This window comes from Anopheles bellator, chromosome 1 (assembly GCF_943735745.2).
Source record: "Anopheles bellator chromosome 1, idAnoBellAS_SP24_06.2, whole genome shotgun sequence".
Taxonomy (NCBI): domain Eukaryota; kingdom Metazoa; phylum Arthropoda; class Insecta; order Diptera; family Culicidae; genus Anopheles; species Anopheles bellator.
Window position 1 is genome coordinate 32541334 of NC_071285.1, and position 19551 is coordinate 32560884.

Here is a 19551-nt window from a genome sequence, read left to right on the forward strand (position 1 = left end):
TTATGGTAGACAATCGAACGAAAAGTACCTTCGGTACAATGAAAAAGCTTCATTACATGACCGCTAAATGCGGCACCACGCGAGATTTTTTATAAATTGTAGTACCTAGGTTTAAATATTTCATAGGAACAACGGCATACTCATTTTTTGAATTATAATTTTCAGCGCAAAAACCGTTGTATGAATATTTCAATCGAACGGTGATACTGCTGTCGTAGTTGAAGAATTAAAATTGTTTTCGACACTTGCATACATTAGCGTTAGTGCTTCAATATTGATAATTTTTCACCTTGTTAATTGGAGTTTCACTTTCAGTGTCACTCAATCAAGACATGAATTTCATTCAAGAAGACACCATGATTTTTATTTTTTTTTTCATCAATATTAGATGAAATTGCCAATTTATGTAATCAACGTTCTAAACTGTTCCAACATAAACCTTGTTAAAAATACTTCTCGCTACATTTTCTGTAAAACAGTTGCTTCGGTTTAACTGATTTTGTTCTAAAACGAAGCTTTTTTATCTGCTCCTATTTATAGTTACTTCTTTTGTCCACTTTACTGTAATTTCTAGTATCTCGAGTTTACTTTTATTCTATTTCTAGTTTACTTTTATTCTTGGCCCAACGGCGTGAGACCTGTATGACAAATGTGATTCGAGCAATATTGGAGCCGAAAAAGTACCTCAAATGAATTACAGAAATTGTTAAACAAATTTACAGATGGGCACACGCTGATCGTGGCAATTGTTCAATAAATGATTGCACTGTTGATGACATTTGTTTTGACACGTTTCTTCTTTGTAAGAAAGAAAGAAAAAGGAAACAAAACGTTTGGTAAAAACGAAGCATTCAGACTAAATAGCTCGTTAATATTTTTGGTTTAACCGAACGGGTCACATACTTTTACTTTATAGTATAGCGTGGAAAGGTGTAATCAAATTACTGTGTTTGTTACATAAATGTCATCCATTCCTAACATTGCGATAACGCCTTCGCATTAGTGCGTGGCTACCAATGAGAATCGTAAGTACCGACGTCGTCTTCCGCAGCTAGATGATACCACAAATTCAATATCCTTTTATTAACGAGGCAACATGTTGCTTTTCCTCTTCCGATAATCCATTCTTCAGCGTGCGTCGTACTGCCGGATGATGACATTGGTATTTTCATGGCGATGATGGTTATAGAGATGTCGGTAATGTTGTAACCATTTTTAGCGACAACATGAAGGAAAAAAAAAATGAAATAAAGGTAAATGCTAAGCCAAATGTACTATTATTGTAAATAAAAGAGAAATCATTAAAAAAAGTCATGCTCATGCTAATGCGAATAGTAAGTGCATTCTATGTTTGTTAGATTTAGAGCAAACCGAATTGAAAATGTTCTTCAAAAATATTCGACTTGTTCGAGTGTTGTTGCTTTCACATTTAATTTTAATTTTTATTAGATGCATATTGTAAAGCAAGGATTGAGTTTTGTTTACATTACATCCCACTGTTGTAAATTTAATTGAAAACAACACTTTATTTATTATTTGAAAATACCTTGTTTATGTTAACGGTTCTACAATTGTTGTTTGATCGATAGAAACATTATTCGAAAAGCTTGTTCTTTGATTAATAAAATATTTCCATCTTAGGAAACCATTTCATGTTTAAAATTTTAAATTTATTAAAATATTTATTTATTGTTTGAAACTATGACTCTGTCTAGAAATAAAATAATGATATATTTAGTCAAACTTTCAAAATATTTCGGGAATTTTCATTGCTCATAACCTTACACTGATGGTTAATTGGGAAAGCAAACATTTGATTAGTATCAAACAGTTTGATATAAAAGGCGTTTGATTAAGAATAACAGACAATTGTCTGGGAACATATGCATAAGAAAACGAACACAATAAACTATCAGAAAAGGAAAGCAAAATACACATATGACACATTGTGGCAATATTCACCGGTATGTATAACTTCGAATCAATCGAATGAAAAAGTGGAAAGTCTTCTTTTGGTAACTAGCTTAAGAAAATTGGGTATAAAATTAGGTACTAGGAAGCTAGTCGTTGAGCCTTCTGTATGCATCTCAAAGAGGTGGCGAGCTTCCAGTACGCTCCATCGTAAATCCTTCGCGTGTTCTAGATCTTTTGACTGCGGGGAGGAAAAGAGTAGAACAGGTCAAAAGACGGTGATGCAGGTACTAACAAGGAGCACATAAACGAGCTGAATAGGTTTAACGATGGCTTTTGCATGGCCGCTGAGGCATTTGAGCCAATGCACAGCAATAGTGACAAAACACGCGGTGCGACAAAAACCAACGAACGCCATGAGGGGATGGACTTACATGATTTCCGAACTGCTTGGCGGGTTCGCTTCCGTTCTCTTTGCATAGGACGCGCGGTGCCCGTTTTAGTGGCAGTCTTTACTAGCGATTCCAGAATTTCATCGTCCCCGTCGGTAAAGCTTTCGTCACGTCCACCGCTCGAAACAACATTGTGCAACAGATTATCTACAGTAGGTTGTGATGTGGTGAGACTCGTTACTGGTGAGGATGTCGCCTCTCCACGACGTCTGCGCCAGGTTAGAGTTCCACTCATATCAACTTCGTCACCACCAGGACCTTTCGTCGGTATCCCCAGTAGCGTCCTTGAAAAGTCGGAATGAAAGTCAAATGATGTTGAAAAGAAAACAAACACACCTATACCAATAAAATATCACGCGCGTACCGTAGTTGATTATCCGCAAGGTCCTCCTGCGTTTTCAACTTGGTGACATCGACGATCAGCTTGCCTCTAGTCTTGTTTCTCTCTCGATGGTTGGCCTTCTTCTCGATCTGCTGCTGGACCCGCTCGCGTGTCGTTCTATACTCCAACGCAAACTCGGATACGATCCGACAAAACTCGTTCGGGCGCGATTCGGAAATACGCAACTGTGGCACACCTAACCATAGTAGAAATTTTCGATACCTAAGGACGCAACATGTATCGGTAAGAAACACAATTGCCATTTATTCTGAAGTTTACTTCTTCAAACCTCACCTATTTAGCACCCGTCGGTGCACGATGTCGAGGATTATGATCCGTTCTGCACAATCGGCCAGAAAATCGATCAGTTTCTGCTTCAAGTGTGGAGCCATGTCATGTTTGCCTATTAGTTTAAGCCGGTCCCAAGAAGCTTTGCACTCTGCCTCCAAATAGGTGATGTTATGGGCGAGTTCGTTGAAGTCCGCCTTCGAAGCACGTGTTATAGAACCAATTTCCGAGTATAGATCAGTGGTGTTAACCTGCGACTCCATAACCATGTGGCAGAGGTGATGCAACAGAGAGTGTTTGTGAACCGTATCCTTCACCTCCGGTACCTTTGCTAGGTATTCGATTTGAAATCCTTTCACTGGGGCTCCATTCAGGAAGATTCCGATGTTCAGCAAAGTCGACAGGATGCACTTGAACGTGAGGTTTTTCTTCAGTGTTTCTATACCCTGTTTGAGATCCATTAACGGTTCCGCTATCTCTTTTTCGATGTTCTCAAAGTCTAGTTTGAAGGCCCACAACTTCAACCGGGCCCCTAGCTCCGAAATGGACGACAGTGTCAGCAAAAATTGTTCGGCCGTACCGAGTGGCAGCTCCGGATTGATCATTTGTGCCTCCTGAATCTTACACCGTTCTTCATCTGTCGGTAGCATATTCAAAAGTTTCTCGATGCCTTCGCGTGTCACAACAGTAGAGTCCATCTTTAGAATGGCTGCCTTAATGGCTCTCGGTGGTGGAAGCTTGGTCATTGCTATGTTGATCGCGTTCGAGCGTTTGTGGTCAAGTACGATGATTTCTTTATTCTTGTTCAACTCATGTTGCTTCTGCTCATTGCGTTCAGCCATAGAGTACGATGAGAAGGAAACAGAAAAAAAATTAATTGAAAAGAAAAATGACAAAAACGGGTGTTTACTAAATGGTCCGAAAAAGAGCAAAGGAACTTAAGCTTATATCAAAATCCATTATAACCAGATCGTTTTCGTCATTATGGTAACAACAATTCGACTGTGTAAATGAAATTATGCACGAAATGTGAACCAAATGACTACACACAGTGGCGTGGAGTAAGCATGGTAGAAGTTGACAGCAGGAAATAAAAAATTAAAGCAAACTACAAATGGCATACAAAATGTGTGGATTAAATCACATGGAATCGTGGTAATGACGAGCATAAGAAGAGGTAATGTTAGCATGCAGCGATTTATGATTAAATGTAAACACCAACATTTAAAAATGATGAATTATAATCTTTCACGGCTCATTCTTAGGCCGAAGTTGTTGTAATGTAGTCAAATGTTTTAAATAAAAATATTACTAAATGGACGCTAGAGAACCGCCTGAAAAAAATCCTTATATATTCCTTTATAGTGTATCAAGTTTCATGGATTCGATTTTATGAAACAAGAGTTTTTTGCATTAAGAATTTCATGAAATAGTTTTGGTACAAGGTAAGTACAGCATTTTGTGATGAATAAGTCAATTACGCACTAATTAGTATACAAACGTGGCTTTCTCCAACCTATTAAAATGTATCTGGGAGGCCACACCAAGCGTAAAAACTAGTGTAAAATCAATTTGTAATGCCAAACTGTTTACGCCTCGGCCAAAACATATACGTTTTGACAGAAGCGCAGCAGTTTGGCATTAATCTGTAATGTCAAAAAAATTACGTTACGCATCGTCTGCCCCCGCAGTACTACTATTTTTGTTTCAATCTTAAAGCAGTCAATTCTGCATCCACTACATGTTTCAGAATTCAAAATTAGGGGTGACGATTGGTACCGTAACTAATTTTGTTGATGATGCATGGTAAAGCAGTCGGAAACGCTCGACGCTGTCACGCAGCTGGCCTGGGTGCGAATCCCGGGATCGGTTGTCACACAGCTGGCCATGGTTTCGGTTCCCGATACCGGCGTGACAGAGGGAGAGGGGTTGGCGCAGGACCAACAACCCCGCCCTTAAAATCGATCCGTTACAGAAAGCAGCAGAGAGACTAACATTGTCTCTGGTGCAAGCTAAGACCGCTCAGCGGTTGTTGCCTAATAATAATGACAAATCCAACGATATGAACTAGGTATTTGACTCAGCTATATGGTACGCCGACCATATAGCCGATGTATCACATTTTTTATGCAGCGAACAAAATGTAAGTCAGACAATTTAGCAACAACTGTATTTTATAAATCGAAACTGATGTTAATGGAAATTAGATATATTTTAGAGTGATTCAGTTTTGATTGAGTGATTGAGTTAAATTATTCAGTGTTATTGAGAGACTCGGCTTTCTGTCCATGACTTGCATGACTCCATGACGTGTCCATGACTTGCATAATCATGAACAGCAATAAAAATAATAAACCTTTCCAAAAATTGAAAATTAACATTTGAAAAATATGGCGAAACAAATAGTCAACAATAATAATACAAAACAGATGCAATGAAAGGCAACGTCATAACACTCAAAGCATGAAATCAATATCGATAAGTATCCATCCGAGCCAAAAATTTTGAAAACACTCACCTCCTAGTTTAAATATGTGTGCGCACATTTATGACATTTATGATTTTATGATGAAGCAAACGAGGATGTTTTATAAGTAATAAATATTGTTGAACAACCAGCATGAAAAGGTGAACACAATCGGAAAGTGTAGCAGATGTTACATAAATTGTATTCCAGTCAGTTATGAAAATCACGTGGGTAGTGCCATGTAATGTTTACCGACGTAATAAATTTAATGTTCAACAAACAATGGGTACACATTTATGAAGACAATGAAGTTGCAAAGTGCAACACAAAACATATAAAGTAATTTTATTTCGCAACCAGAAAAGAAGAAAGAGAGAGAAAAAAAAATATGAATGAGAGTGGCGCGTAGTTGAAAACGAATGAAATTGAATAATTTTTTTTTGGTTTGGTTTGGTTTTGGTTTTGATTTTTTTGGGCACCTTACCTTGGTCAACAAATCTTTGGCTCTCGATTCAAACAAATGTTCGAGCTTTTGAGTATCAACCACAGCCTCCGGTAGCTCATCCCAGATGGTTCGGTGAAGAGTCGTCGGGATCATGTCATCCCGAACTTCTTTCCAGAATAACTTTACCTATATTACGAATGAAAAGAGCTGAATAAAATCTGAGATACTTAAGCTTGATAGGTTAAAAACTCACAGTCTTTTTGTTTTTTTTTATTGTAGTCGAAGCATTGCTTTCTTCGGTGTTCAGCTGGGAAACACCGGTAGCATTAATCAGCCCGCCAGGAAATGACAGTAAATTTTTGGGCGAAGGAAGTATCATGTTCGGTGGTGGTGGCATTCCGTTCTTCAGCATACCACCAGGAGGCGGAGGTGGAGGAACGACGCCACCGAAAGCTCGTGGTGCCAAAAGATCCTTGTCGTCTTCCGACGTCAGATCGGTAAAGTCTAGATCGCAAAGACTGAGTTTGCGCGTCATATTCTTCACAATTTCTTCCCAGTGAAGCTCGTTTTCTGATTTCTTTGTTTCGCCATTTCCCAGTTTCTTGATTTCACTGTCAGCACTAGGTGAGCGTGAAATATCCTTGTTGCTTTTACTTTTGGCCAATCCTTCTTTGGCTTTAGAAATTAGTCCGGACATGTCCCCGATGTGGTTCTGGCGCTTTTCATCCTGGGGGCTGATTGGCATACTGGTCAGCTTCTGAGTTAGATCCTTCACAGTGTGGTCTTTCTTTAGCTGCCGGATCAGTTTCTTTTCTTCGTTGTCTGATTCTACTAAAATTTTTTCAATAAGTAGGAGTGAGAAACGCATAAAATGCAAAAAAAATATGTTTGGTTACTACAAGTATACGTTTTCTTAGCTACAAATGAGATAGCGGACGTTACTTGCAAAGCGTTATTTGCAAAAGTCCCTGTCATAATAGGCAAAGAGTTTTCATTCGTGCAACTTTACACACGTACTTACCTTGAAGCGACTGACGGTTTAGCCCTAAGGACATCTCAAATTGTGTTCCATTCAATGCCATGCTTCCAGTCCCTTTATCGAACCCCAAAAGAGCAGGTCTGCGGTTACCACTGACGTCTGACAACTCTTTACTGTTGCTCAGGTGTCTGATATACGAATTTTGTAAATTAATATTCGGGTTTTTATTTTCGGTGTCCTGCTCTGGCAGAGAACTGTTAGTGCTTCGTGTACTTCTAACATTTTCATTGAGATCAACTATCCACCGGTCATACGTAGTTACGTCATTTGAAAGCGTAGAGTTCGTAAAACTACTACAATGTTTGTGAAGAAACATATTTCTACTATTGCGGTATTCAACCGCATGGAACTGCCGTGGCATGGTCGCATCGGCGCTACAACTTCCGTTACCGTATAGTTCGCCAGTGGTGGGATTCAGTGGTTTATGAGAAATAACTTGAACAGTGTTCACATTACTCTCAACGTCTCGATGATAGCCGCCCTCTTCGTGTATTGTTGGAGCTCCATTGGGAAACCATTCGTTAGATTTGCAGTGAATTCCGCTTCGTGGTCCATTGTATTCTGGCGGTCGCACGCACACGCAAAGGGATTGAAGCAAGCACATGACAAAACACAAAAACGGAAATAGTTTAGGCATATGAAAGGTAATAAAAGGTTACTAACATTGGGTAACAATGTGCTGCGCTGAAAGCTCTGCAATATCTACAACACGAACAAAACAAATTTGGAAATTGAAACCCGAAAACTGATCTTTCATCAATTTTTTCGATTATAATTGTGACTTTGAAGTATTAGGCGTAAAAGTATTAGTAACCAATTCAATGCTAAAAACCACAAAGTTCGAAACACAGAAAGGTTGTAGAGGGAGCAGCTCAAACTCACCATTCGCTGAGGCTTCTTCACCGTGAGCGACCATTTCGTTATGGAAGTTTGCCAGCTCCTGCTGTTCGCGCATTAAACTCTTTTGGCGTTCCGCTCGCTCGCGACGCCTTCGCAGCCCTGGTGTCACACCATTTGTATCACGAGACGGATCGTGAAAACTACTACCAGGAAGATGGTCGCCACTGTTGGCCGAACTAGAGCTGTCCTCGTCCTGAGCCACCCGCTGGTGTGGTAATTGCAGCCCACCGTATATTTGAACGGGTTCAACCGGTGGAGGCAAAGGTGGTGGTGGAGGAGCGGCCGAAAGCCCATTCGAACATGTCGAATAAATCGCAGAAGATGGTACCTGGGACGGCGTAAATGATACGACATGTGGATGAACGACGATAGCGGGAGTGGTTCCAGTGCTATGACGACGTGACTTTCTCCGATCCGTCGTGTCATTTCCGGCAGCAGCCCGATACCGAAGCGTTTTTCGGACAGTGTTATCCGGAATCCGGATACCGTCGGATTCACCATCTTCAAATCGGAGAACATTTTCGTACAGTTGCAACTGATCGAGCAGATCGAGATCGGTACCGGATCGGGACATGTAGCGTTGGATGATACCCTCGAATCCCTGCTGTTCGAGAAAGTCGCTCTCATCGTAAAAGCTATCTTGGTCGCTCAAGCCCGAGAGCGTTTTGTTGATCAACGATGTTGCATAAATCAGTAACTCCGTGTCACCATTTTCGTAGTCTTTTAATAAGCTGAAATGAAAAACATGAGGTAATTCACTCTATTGGTATTATACATGTTGTATTTCCTGATGCCTAGAGAAATCTTGAGTGTGCGTCTTACGTTTCTCACAGCCTGGTTAATAGGAATCGTACGGTTCGCAGATTTAGGGTAACGGAAAAACTCTAGATATAGATATGCATATTTTATGAGAATAATTTGAACTAGTCGACTTCGCAAACTTCGTTCTGGCAAAAATTTATTTCTTGAAACAAAACAAACATTGATGAAATATGTTTGTGTTATGTTTACTTTAATAACCATGTGCCATCAACTGAAAATTTATTACAAACTGCAGTAACAACTAAATATTTATAAATACGGCCCGGTCCGTTCTTCTAAGATTAGAAAAAAATTTAAAAAAACCAAATATTTGAAAGGGAAATTAGCCGTTATATAAAATATAGAACACAATCTGAACAAATTACCAATGGGTAAGAACTAGAGAGAACGTGACCAAGTACAGAAAGGTGGGAAATGAAAAGGACTAAGATTAAAGATCACTTTACACATTGCTTTAATAACAATACGTACTACTGTACAACAGTAGGCGAGTCGCACATTGTCAGGCTCTTTCCCATTCCAGGAGACTTGACGCCTTGCGTCCGGTCGATTGACAAAATCGCAGCAAATCGACTGATGCAGATGAGGTTAATTTGATTTTTGATTTTTGATTTGATCTACGATACTGTACGTTAAGTCCCAAACATCTCACTTTTTTATGTTTATATTTTCACAATATGGTAGTGTCATATTCATTTCCCATCGGGCGCCTCCTTCCCCAAGTTGGGTGATAAAACGAAATAGTCAGGGCGGACCAAAACTAGATTGGGCGGCAGGCTAACCACCTTCGCCCGTAAAACAACCACAGTTCAGGAATTTACAAAGTGTTTCACCGGTTGATGTAATGTCCCCACCCCTTAGTTAACCTGGGTGTTTGTTTTACATGACACCACTAAATAAAAGCAACTTCCATGACAAGTAAGACAAAGAAAACTAAAATTTTGAATTAACTTTACTTCGCTAATTTCACTGCAGTTCTAACTTCTTCTTTTAAATAGAAAAAATAATAATATTTTTTAAATGCCATCCAATCACACGAAACTGCTTCTTTGTTGTCCCTCTGTCGGCATAAATGATTCTTCTTCTTATCCCGCAAGCGATGTTGGCTTGCAACGGAGATAATGTAAATCTCTGTTGCTTACTGTAACAATATGGTTGTTACAGGGAAAGTTGTTGGCTCCACGCCATACCCTCTGTTTCGCCGATCTAGGGAATCGAAACCAAGCCAGCTGAATGACACCGACGAGCGTTATCGACTACTTTATTAAAGGCGGAAACATAAGACTTACCACATAATTTTGCTCCATGGCACAACGGCGCTCGCGGTATCGACAAACCGTATGGCGCTAACGAGAAGATAGCAGTTACTCTCGCAATACTCGACGAAAACGAGCAACAATTTGAGAGCCGTCTTAGCAACTAGTCGGTAGCGGGATGCAATCAGCGAGTAGAGCCACTGAATCGTGGATGAATTGTTCATCACTCCGTTCATACCATCGACGTAAAGCATTACTTGACCGAGGGCGCGTAGGATATAGTTTTGGTAGTTTTGATCTGCATCATTTCCAATTTGCACCAGACAGCTTAGACCTCCGTGGGCCACAAATCCGTGCACAAGGTCTTTATCCTCTTGAAAGATTTGTTTCAACGAGAATAGAAGTCGCCGCAGTTCGCGGCCCTCGGATGAGAGAAGTTTTTCTGCAAAGAAAAAGAAAGAATAGAACTAGACTTCGCATGTTTTATTCATTGCCATTTGTAGATTTCGCTTCCCAACGCATTGACAATTTTCCGAAATTATTTGACAACTGTGTTCACAGCAATTAAACTAGAATATAAGCAATTGAAAAAAACACTTTTAATGATTTCAATGAACACTTTTAAAGGTTATTGTTGTAACTTTTTAGACCAGCTGAAGGAGAAAATTCGTGAAAAAAGAGCCGGTTTCCAGAAGAAAAACATCCTCTTTCATCAGGTTAATGCATCCTGTCACAAGAGCCCCATTTTAAAAATGGCAAAAATCCATGAATTAAACATGGAATTGTTGGGGTATAAACCATACTCATTAGATTTGGCCGCTGGTGACTTCCATCTGTTTTGACATCTCAAAAAATCGTGCACGAAAAGCACTTTTCATTAAACGACGACGTCGTAACAGCTGCGGTGCCGTATTTCGAAGGCGTTCCAGTTTTTCACTTCAGGAATAGAATTTATAAAAAGGAGTCTCCTTGGAACAAGTGGATTGACATTCAGGAAGGCCATACTGAACAATAAAGTGTAATTAAAACCATAAAAATATGTTTTTCTTATCGAGGCAAAGAACTTATTGAACAGCCTAGCATTATTATTATTATGCCAGTAATCATACAAATAGGACAGTGAGACAATCTGTGTCGACGTAAGACGAAAGAAAGACGAAACGAACATGGATTTTGGGTAGCTTTGCAGACAATAATTTTTTTTAAGTTAAGTTTTTCATGTTGTGTTAAGTTCCACTGATTTTTGTAAATAAGTTTTGCTGATAAATTTGCTACAATTTTGCTAGTAGGGAAGGAAAAATTAGTAACCAAAACGCTTAAATTTTCTTTCTAACTCAGGCTTTGAACAGTTTTCATGATAAACTGCACGAAAAAACGCGTGCTTCCTTCTTTTTCTTCTTCTTCTTCTTCTTCTTTCTTTCTACTACAACCGCTGTGCGGTCTTTGGCCTGCAGCAGAGACAATGTTAATGTCAATTATCCCTGGGGTGTTATCCGTAATATTTCATTTTTTTTTACGGGCGGGGTTGTTGGTCCCGCGCCAATCCCCCTCCTCTGTCAGCGCCGGTATCGGGAATCGAAACCATAGCCGGTTGAGTCGCAAACGGTCCCGGGATTCGAACCCTGGCCAGCTGCGCTGACAGCGAAGAGCGTTACCGACTACTCTATCAGCGGGGGAAACATTCCTATAATTTTGGAATTCGCACAATTTCGCGTGCTTCCTTACATTCCTATAATTTTATGGGCAGATTTAGATAAATTTTAACAAGTAGGTTTTGAAGGTAGAGGAGAAGGTTTTGAATTTCTCAAGGTATCGCACAAATTTAACACTACGACTCCGGCGTGTTTATATGAACAGGGTTTTTGATGGTTACAGACGTCTAGTGGTACGAAGAAACAAAGAAATAAACCTATTTCCAAGGACTTACCAATGATAGAGTGAACACGAACACTAAGCTGAGTACGGATGAGCAGAGAGTTTTTGCGGCTGTAAAGAAATAGCAAAGGGCATGAAATGATAAAAGTTTAAAAAAATATAAAAGTAAAATTTGGCAAATTTTCGAAAAATGGGCCTTTTAGCAAAGGAAATTTAAGCGTGAAAATAAAGCGTTTAAAGCTACTGTCGTCACTGTCACTGTGTAGCTTGAAGTCACTAAGCTCATCAGTTATATCCGAGTTGCAGGAACAAATGCAGCGATCGGCCACCACGCCCTTGAAAAGATCGCTAGAACGGGTGATACAGGAGGAAGAGTTCTGTGCTTTTTATCGCTGTCAAGGTGGTGCAGTTGTTCCTAGTGCCTAGATGATTAAGAAACCCTTTGGAGCAACCTACGGAGTAGTGCGACTCTAAGAGCCACCGAAGCCAGTGCTACAAATGTTGGGACCTGGCCCGTAAAGTAGAGAGTTCGCTCTGCAACAAGAAACACTTCCCTTTACGTGATATGATTGATGATCGATAACGCCAAAACGGGGGGGTAATTGGGAAAAGGCGGGCATTTGATTTTAATCAAAAAGGTTGAAGTTTAAGGGTTTTATTTATATTTCCTTAAAGTAGATAAATTAACTATGACCCATCCGAATATTTAGCTTTCTGGCTTGTGTAGATTCCGAAAATTGGTCTGTAAAAGTTAAACGAGTGATAATATATTGTTTCAAGCCAAGGCTCATAGAACGTACATACTCTGCGAAGAGCGAAGGCCCAGATACAACTTTGTAAGACCTAGCTAAGAAGTGGTTTCCAGAACAGGCGTGGCAGTAACTATGACATCTACTGCAGCCGCCGAGATCGCGACCACATGCTCGGAACCAGCTTCGCCGTGGGTCCGCGATTGAAGCCAGAGGTCATCGACTTCAGAGCCATTAATGAAAGGTTTTGCAACTTACGTCCGTTCGATAACTGCTTCCATAGTATCCTGTTAAAAGTTCTCGCCCCTACCGAGGACAAACTCGGAGAACAGGACCACTTTTATGGCATCCTTCAGAGCTTGACAGATGCCCCAGATATGATTTTCAAATCTATGGGGTACTTCAATGCTAAAGTCGGAGCCAACCGGCCAACCGCCCAACATCGAATGAAATCGCCAGAGAACAACGAACGGAAATAACACGCAATCTCGCTTCATTACGGACTCTCTGAAACAAGAGGGTATGCAAGAATTGCATAAACAAACGAACTCCCTGCGCCCCTGAAGTCAGGACGCAAGGCAGCGTAAGGGAAAACAAGAAGCTCAGAAAATTAGAGAAACGAGATCACAAGAAAAAGAAACGATTGTGCGTAGAACAAAGAATACGTGAACTTGAAGAAAGGAGTGTGTGCTAAGGACCCACAAGCCAGTTTTACAATGGTAGCAGGTCACCGAAACCTCATCATACCTAAAGTTACCTGCTGCCAGGACAATTAGATCAGTAACCAGCCAGACGTCCTCTCGCGATGGGTCCAACATTTTGATGAACTACTCAATGACCAATTTACCGAGCACTCATCCAAAAGACCCAGAAGGCCATGCATCGACTGAAGAACAACTAAGCACCAAGCAATTGACGGGATTGTCGGACGGGATGGGTTGACCACGAGATCCATCAAACCATAACTATGGTATAAAATAGCGAATCGGTGCCTTGTGAGAGGAATCTTGCCATCAACTACCCCATACACAACTAAACAAGGCTACTACGTAGCAACTATATGAGTAAAACGATGCTGAATACCTACTTCGGAAAAAATTGAGTTGGCTTAAAAGAAATCCATTATTTTCTCGGTAGTTGGCTTTAGTGATCGATAACAGGTAAAGTATTCATCATACAGCTTCAAGTTCATGGTCGTTTTGAAACTGACATTTCACACTTTATAATGAGTTGCTTCCGTGTGGCCAAACACTAAATTCAGATCTCTACTATAACTGCACCGTTTGAAGCTATCGATCGACCAGAAACGGCCAGAATTGGCCAACAAAAGAGGTGTTGTGATCCATCAGGACAACGTAACGAATAGTCAAAATTCGCCAAAAGCTTCGGGAGCTTGGTTGCGAAGTGTTAGTGCATGCCACCATGACCTTGCACCAAGTGATTATCATTTTTTCACGCATTGCTTGAGTGATAAGAAATTGAGATCAAGAGAAGATTGTGAAAATCGATTACTAAAGTTAAACGACCGACCAAGACGACATAATAATGGATTTCGTATTAGCCAACCTAATAAATAAATCGCAGATCATTTCTTACTTCGAGTTAAGATCTTCAACATCTTCTGATTGCTCAGCCAGTGATGATTCCAGGTCTAGGTAAGCTCCATAATCGCCGTCTTTGTAGACTTGTAATGCTGCATCGTCAAGCTAGTCGAGGAAAGATAGGAAAAAATCACTAAATTAGTTTAAATCAATCAATAAAAATTCAAATGTCGTTTCATTAATTTCGTTGAACATCGTATTCAAACGAACGGTAAATAGCATGTAACACATGAGCTGAAAAGTCCCGGACCGTTGGCAGTAGTTTTACCTTTGGTTTGATTGACCTGTGACACGGTGCGTTGCCTCAATGAAACAATATTGTTAGTTGTTCTTTGTCGTATACGATCGTTTCTTTGTAATTTCAGCCTTCAAACTCTCCAATAACGCTATATACTATTCACTGTTAACGGTATTTACCTTGTCGATGTATGTTATACCATGCACATCCCCAAAAACCAAGGCTATAACATTTCTAACCGATTATTGTGCGTTTAAGCGCTTTGAACGAGATTCACCAGTTGCTTTCCACTCAGATGACGATCGTTTTGATTCCGGCGTGAAGTGATCCGGATCCAAGTTCACATATCGACTTACGCAACTTCGCTTTTCGATCATTCAAAACGATTTTGTGATTTTTTTATAAATTTTTAATAAACTGTCCGGTGTTGTCGCTTCATTTAAACGTCCACTGCATTTGGCATCATCATCATCATTCAAGAGCAAACAACACCTTTTTGAAGCATTTGAACATGTCAAGTTTTGTTCCTGGTAAAGTGTTTTTGCAGTACTTCTTCTTCATTACTTCAATATGAAGAAAACTGCTACCGAAAGTCATCGTATTTTAATGGGTGTTAATGGTGAACATGCTCTAGCTGGGAGAACGTGTCAGATGTCAGAACGTGTTTTCGCGGTTTAAAAGTGGTGATTTTGTCTAGCAAGAACAAGAGCAACCTAGACAGTCTGATTATAAAAGTCTTACTGAGTTCAAAATGAATTGAAAGAAGGAAAACCATTTTCAAATTACTGCTTCCATGGCAGAAAAGAAACGGGTTCTTGTATCGAATCGTCAATGGTGATGAAAAGTGAATTTATTACGAGTGGTAAACGCAAAAACGGATCCTACACGATCTGGCAGACATTTGACTGACTTTATCTTCAACTTTAACTATGATCGGCAACCCTGCATTTCAAAAGGTGGTTGAGTTTCGATTGGATCGAAGCACCTACCGTTAAGACGGGTAACATGTTTAAGTGTAGTTTGCTAACTGACTGGTATCGTACGCAATACAATAAAACAAATAGAAATAAAATAAACTATTTTGTGTAACACAAAACAGCTCCTACACCATTAAGGCAAAGAAATACAAAAGCTACTATATATACCATTAAATCTAATACTACTACCAACACCAAATAAATAGTTCATACTAAAACATCAATACACATAATAGATTCATAATCTTTCGAGTCTTACCCTTTGTGGTGCTCCGAGATGTCTAAGCAGCGCTCCAAGTTGGGTGGCTAATGGAACAGCACTAGCAAACGAAAAAAGAGGAGCTCGTGACGGAACAGGGTACATCGACAGACTGTTGAACGGATCATTGTCTACCAGGTACTGAACCCGGACAACGATTAATTCATCCGGCTCCATGCTGGTCATTCTGTGGGCTAGGTTTTTCTGTGCGCAATTTTTTGTTTTGATTTCTACGTTGACTATTTATGCTGGTACGCTTCGCAACATAACACTAAAATGTTCGTTTATATCTCTCCCTTTTCCTTTTTCACACATACATACACACACACTTTTGAAGACTGAAGGCCATACCAACAGAAAATGACCAATGAAAGCCAATTCTGGAAGCTGTGGAAAACAAAGGCCAAACCAGAGCACTAAACAACCATTGATGATGTCGTGGTGACGCGCAGTGCTAAAACATACTGCAACACATCCCACACTTTAATGGCAGCGTATAAAATCACATCACTGTTCAATCTGTTTTGCCAAAGCATCTAGGCCACTGTTAGCACAAATTGAAACTCCACCGCCGATTCTTTTCTGATGACCTGCTGAAAACACGATTGACGAAAAACGAACGTTAGACGCAGAGTCACGATATTTAAACATTACTACAATTACGCAAAATAATCTTAATAAGTAATAATCCTTATAATCTTAACAGCACAATGTTTTTCGTGCGGTATCTTTTTCAAATCAAATCGCGGATGCGTTACGTGGACATCTTCGCGAACGGTGCACCGAAAGTTCCTGTGTTTGTTCATTCGGTAGCGCTCAAGAATAGTCTTTCACTCAGTTATCCATCGCTAGAACGTTATCCATACCATAACTGGTCTTGAAAGTCGCAGGACGGGGGATGATGGGAGGCACTGTTGGTTAGGTACGAAAGCGATCGAGAGTCGAGAGCGTTTTACTTTATTTTCCTTATTTTGCGGCTGTTCTGCATACACGCTTTGTTTTTTTTTCTTTTTTTTTCAACTATGCGAAAAATTGCCGCACATCGACTAAATTGTCTACCTTTCAGGCTGTGACATGTGATCGTACAGTAATTCGTAATTCCAGAAAGCATTTTCATCTCCAACTTTTGAGAACCACACTACACACTACACTTATGGAACCTTCATAATTCTTACCATGGCTACCGAAATGCACAACGTAGTCCGATGATCGTTTTTCGGAAAATTAAAGTTCTCAGACTGTATTGTAAAATTGTTGTATCACCTTTTTTCCGATACCGGCGTGACAGGGGGTTGGCGCGGCACCAACAACCCCGCCCGTAAAAACAAATTGCTACAGAGAGTATCAGAGATTAACATTGATTAATATTAGCATGCTTTTCTAGGCTTTCTGTTTTCTTCATTTAAGCATCTTGTGATACACGTCAATCGTCTAGTGCAAGGTCCGGACTATACGGTGGATGCATTAAAACTTTCCAACCAAGCTCCCGGACTAAATGGCGAGTCACTAAACCTGGTTGTCCTGGTGAAACATAAAATCTCTTCCGTTGGTCGATTCCGGTCGTTTCTGGTCAATTGATAGCTTCGAATGGTGCAGTAATTGACAGTAGATATCTGAATTTAGTGTTTGACTACACGGAAGTAACTCATAATGAACGGCTCCCCTCAAGTTCCACCACAAACCCAGTAAAACCTTCCTAGCGATGAGTTCCGATTTGACCACCAGTTGAGCTGCTTCAGCACGCTTAGACCACGAACCAAGATTTTTCACACAGTATTGTCGTACGAGGGGCGTTCAAAAAGTTCTGAAAATTTTGTATTTACGCGGGCTACGTATATCCGATTTACGATTTACGATTGTGGCGTTAGGTTGCTACACATGTCAGTGACTGATGGTGAAAAGTTCGGCTATTTTGAATAATCGGTCAATTTTTGTCAACTGTTTTGCTTGGACAAGATTTTTTTCATCTGCGATGCCATTTTTATCACCTAAATCGTATCGTAGCTTCGTCCTTTCATGGCCTCCTTCAGTTTCCGGATTAAAGAAAAGTCACAGGGGGCCAGATCTAGAGAATACGGTAGCTTTAGCATCATCAGTGTGTTGTTTTGGTCAAAATTTCGAGCAGAAACCACGATGTGTTAGCAGGAGTGCGACAGCCAATTTTGGGTTTCGCACAAATCCGGGCGTTTGTGACGGATTGCTTCGGGCAAATTGTGCATAACTATCAGGAAATATTCGTTATTGACTGTTGTATCCTTTGGCAACAACAACTGCACCACGACCCTGCAATCGAAGAAAACTGTAAGCTAAACTGTTTACATTCGACCAAACATGGCTGACCAAACAACGTCGACGTTCACATCTTCTAGGCCCTCTGAAAAAAGTTTGAACCATTGATAAGCGCTGCTTTTGGTCTTAGTAGCATCACCATAAACTACAGTCAACATTTCAATTTCGTCCGAGCTTTTTATTTCGTTTTTTACACAAAATTTGACACACATTTTTTGCCAACAATTTTTCGGAATAGACAAAAATCGCCGATTGGCCAAGACACGCGCACAGTAAAACAGTTGTTAAAAATTTACTAATTACTCAAAGTTTCAGCTCATTACTCAAGGCCGAAAGTTTCACCATAAGTGAATTTTTGAAATTTGAAAATCGAACATACGTAGCCCGAGTAAATGCCAAATTGTCAGAACTTTTTGAACGCACCTCGTATGTATTCCATTCCTCATCCCCAATACTCATCGGTTTAAGAAATGGTTCAATTTCATTTCGTTTTTCCAAACTTGCGCAGATGGAAATTCGAGGCATCACGGTTTTTGATGTAAATAAGGTGGCGCCCAAACTACGAACTTCTTTGTAAATCCAGCTTTGCGAAAATGGCTTTAAGCTGTTCGATGATTGATCTTTAGCTTCTGGCCGATGCTCTGACTACGAAAATGCTGATCAACTTTGATTATTTCTGCGATTTTATCGACATTTTCGATGCCGTGTCTGCCTGTGCGAGGTGCATCTTTAATATCGAAAATAACCGAAACGGGTGGATGAAACCAAAATATATCACAACTAGCTATTAGAGTATTGGCACCATAAACACCATGCAAAATTGCAGCGGTTAGTTTGAAATTTCGCCTTTTTCAAAGAAAAATTGAAAGATGTACCAAATTTTCATTACGGTGACTTCCATTGTTAACACCCTGTAACTCATGAAATGGAACAAACAATAAACGAATGGAACAAACAATAAACAATAAAATCATTTTTTGAGTGTAAAGTATCAGCTTTAAAATGAGCCTGAACTTAAAACTGTAGCATCGATACTTCACGAGATCTCGTATTAGTGTTCCTAGCGTTAATAGTTCTTCTTCTTCTTTCTTCTTCTTGGCACTACAGCCTCTGGGCGGTCTTTGCGTGCAACAGAAAAATAGTTAATCTTTGTTCACTATTATACTAGTGTGAAATATCCCGAGGGAACCTCGCAGCTATAAAAGATTTTTGTGGTTATTGTTGACTGTTGACTATTGTAATGCAAATATTTGCAAAATTTGCAACCAGCCGTTTCCTGTCGTTGATGAATTTGGACGGCGCAAATAAAGTTTAGTTGAAGTTTTGGACTTTCTTCGATTTGCTCTATATTAAAACAACTGTGCAGATTTAGTTGATTGTAACCCATAAATTTGCTGCTCATTAAATTCCGAGCTTCGACAACGGAGGACGCTGCTACGAGTCTATTTTTTTATATATTGGTACACTTTTCATATTAACGTATGTGAAATCTCATTTCAATCGGCCATTTATTTTTTTTATAAGCCATTTTATATCGACATGACACAGTATTATGCGTGAAAAACGTTTTCCATCAAATTATGCCATCATAACAGCTGCGG

General features: G+C 39.9%; 2 protein-coding genes across 9 annotated transcripts in view; both read right to left on the reverse strand.

Moving 5' to 3' along the window:
• LOC131205304 (FH1/FH2 domain-containing protein 3) overlaps positions 1-19551 on the reverse strand; it is a 26715-nt gene continuing 7164 nt past the window's right edge. For 2 of the 8 annotated variants that reach the window (XM_058197343.1, XM_058197342.1), the window contains exons 2-13: positions 15662-16254; positions 14183-14292; positions 11890-11948; positions 9996-10404; positions 7867-8615; positions 6967-7545; positions 6199-6776; positions 5985-6131; positions 3040-3854; positions 2728-2967; positions 2346-2647; positions 1-1143 (exon numbers count right to left, since the gene is read on the reverse strand). In XM_058197343.1, the coding sequence (XP_058053326.1) occupies positions 1070-1143; positions 2346-2647; positions 2728-2967; positions 3040-3854; positions 5985-6131; positions 6199-6776; positions 6967-7545; positions 7867-8615; positions 9996-10404; positions 11890-11948; positions 14183-14292; positions 15662-15847 (4248 nt within the window). In that variant the 5' untranslated portion in view covers positions 15848-16254 and the 3' untranslated portion in view covers positions 1-1069. Of the gene's footprint in view, positions 1144-1962; positions 2153-2345; positions 2648-2727; positions 2968-3039; positions 3855-5984; positions 6132-6198; positions 6777-6966; positions 7546-7866; positions 8616-9995; positions 10405-11889; positions 11949-14182; positions 14293-15661; positions 16255-19551 lie in introns of all 8 variants that reach the window. The other 6 variants (XM_058197350.1, XM_058197345.1, XM_058197344.1 and 3 more) reach the window with 6 other exon arrangements.
• LOC131215445 (serine-rich adhesin for platelets-like) overlaps positions 16198-19551 on the reverse strand; it is a 16061-nt gene continuing 12707 nt past the window's right edge. The window contains exon 5 of the mRNA XM_058209835.1: positions 16198-16254. Coding sequence (XP_058065818.1) covers positions 16198-16254 — 57 coding nt within the window. The remainder of the gene's footprint in view (positions 16255-19551) is intronic.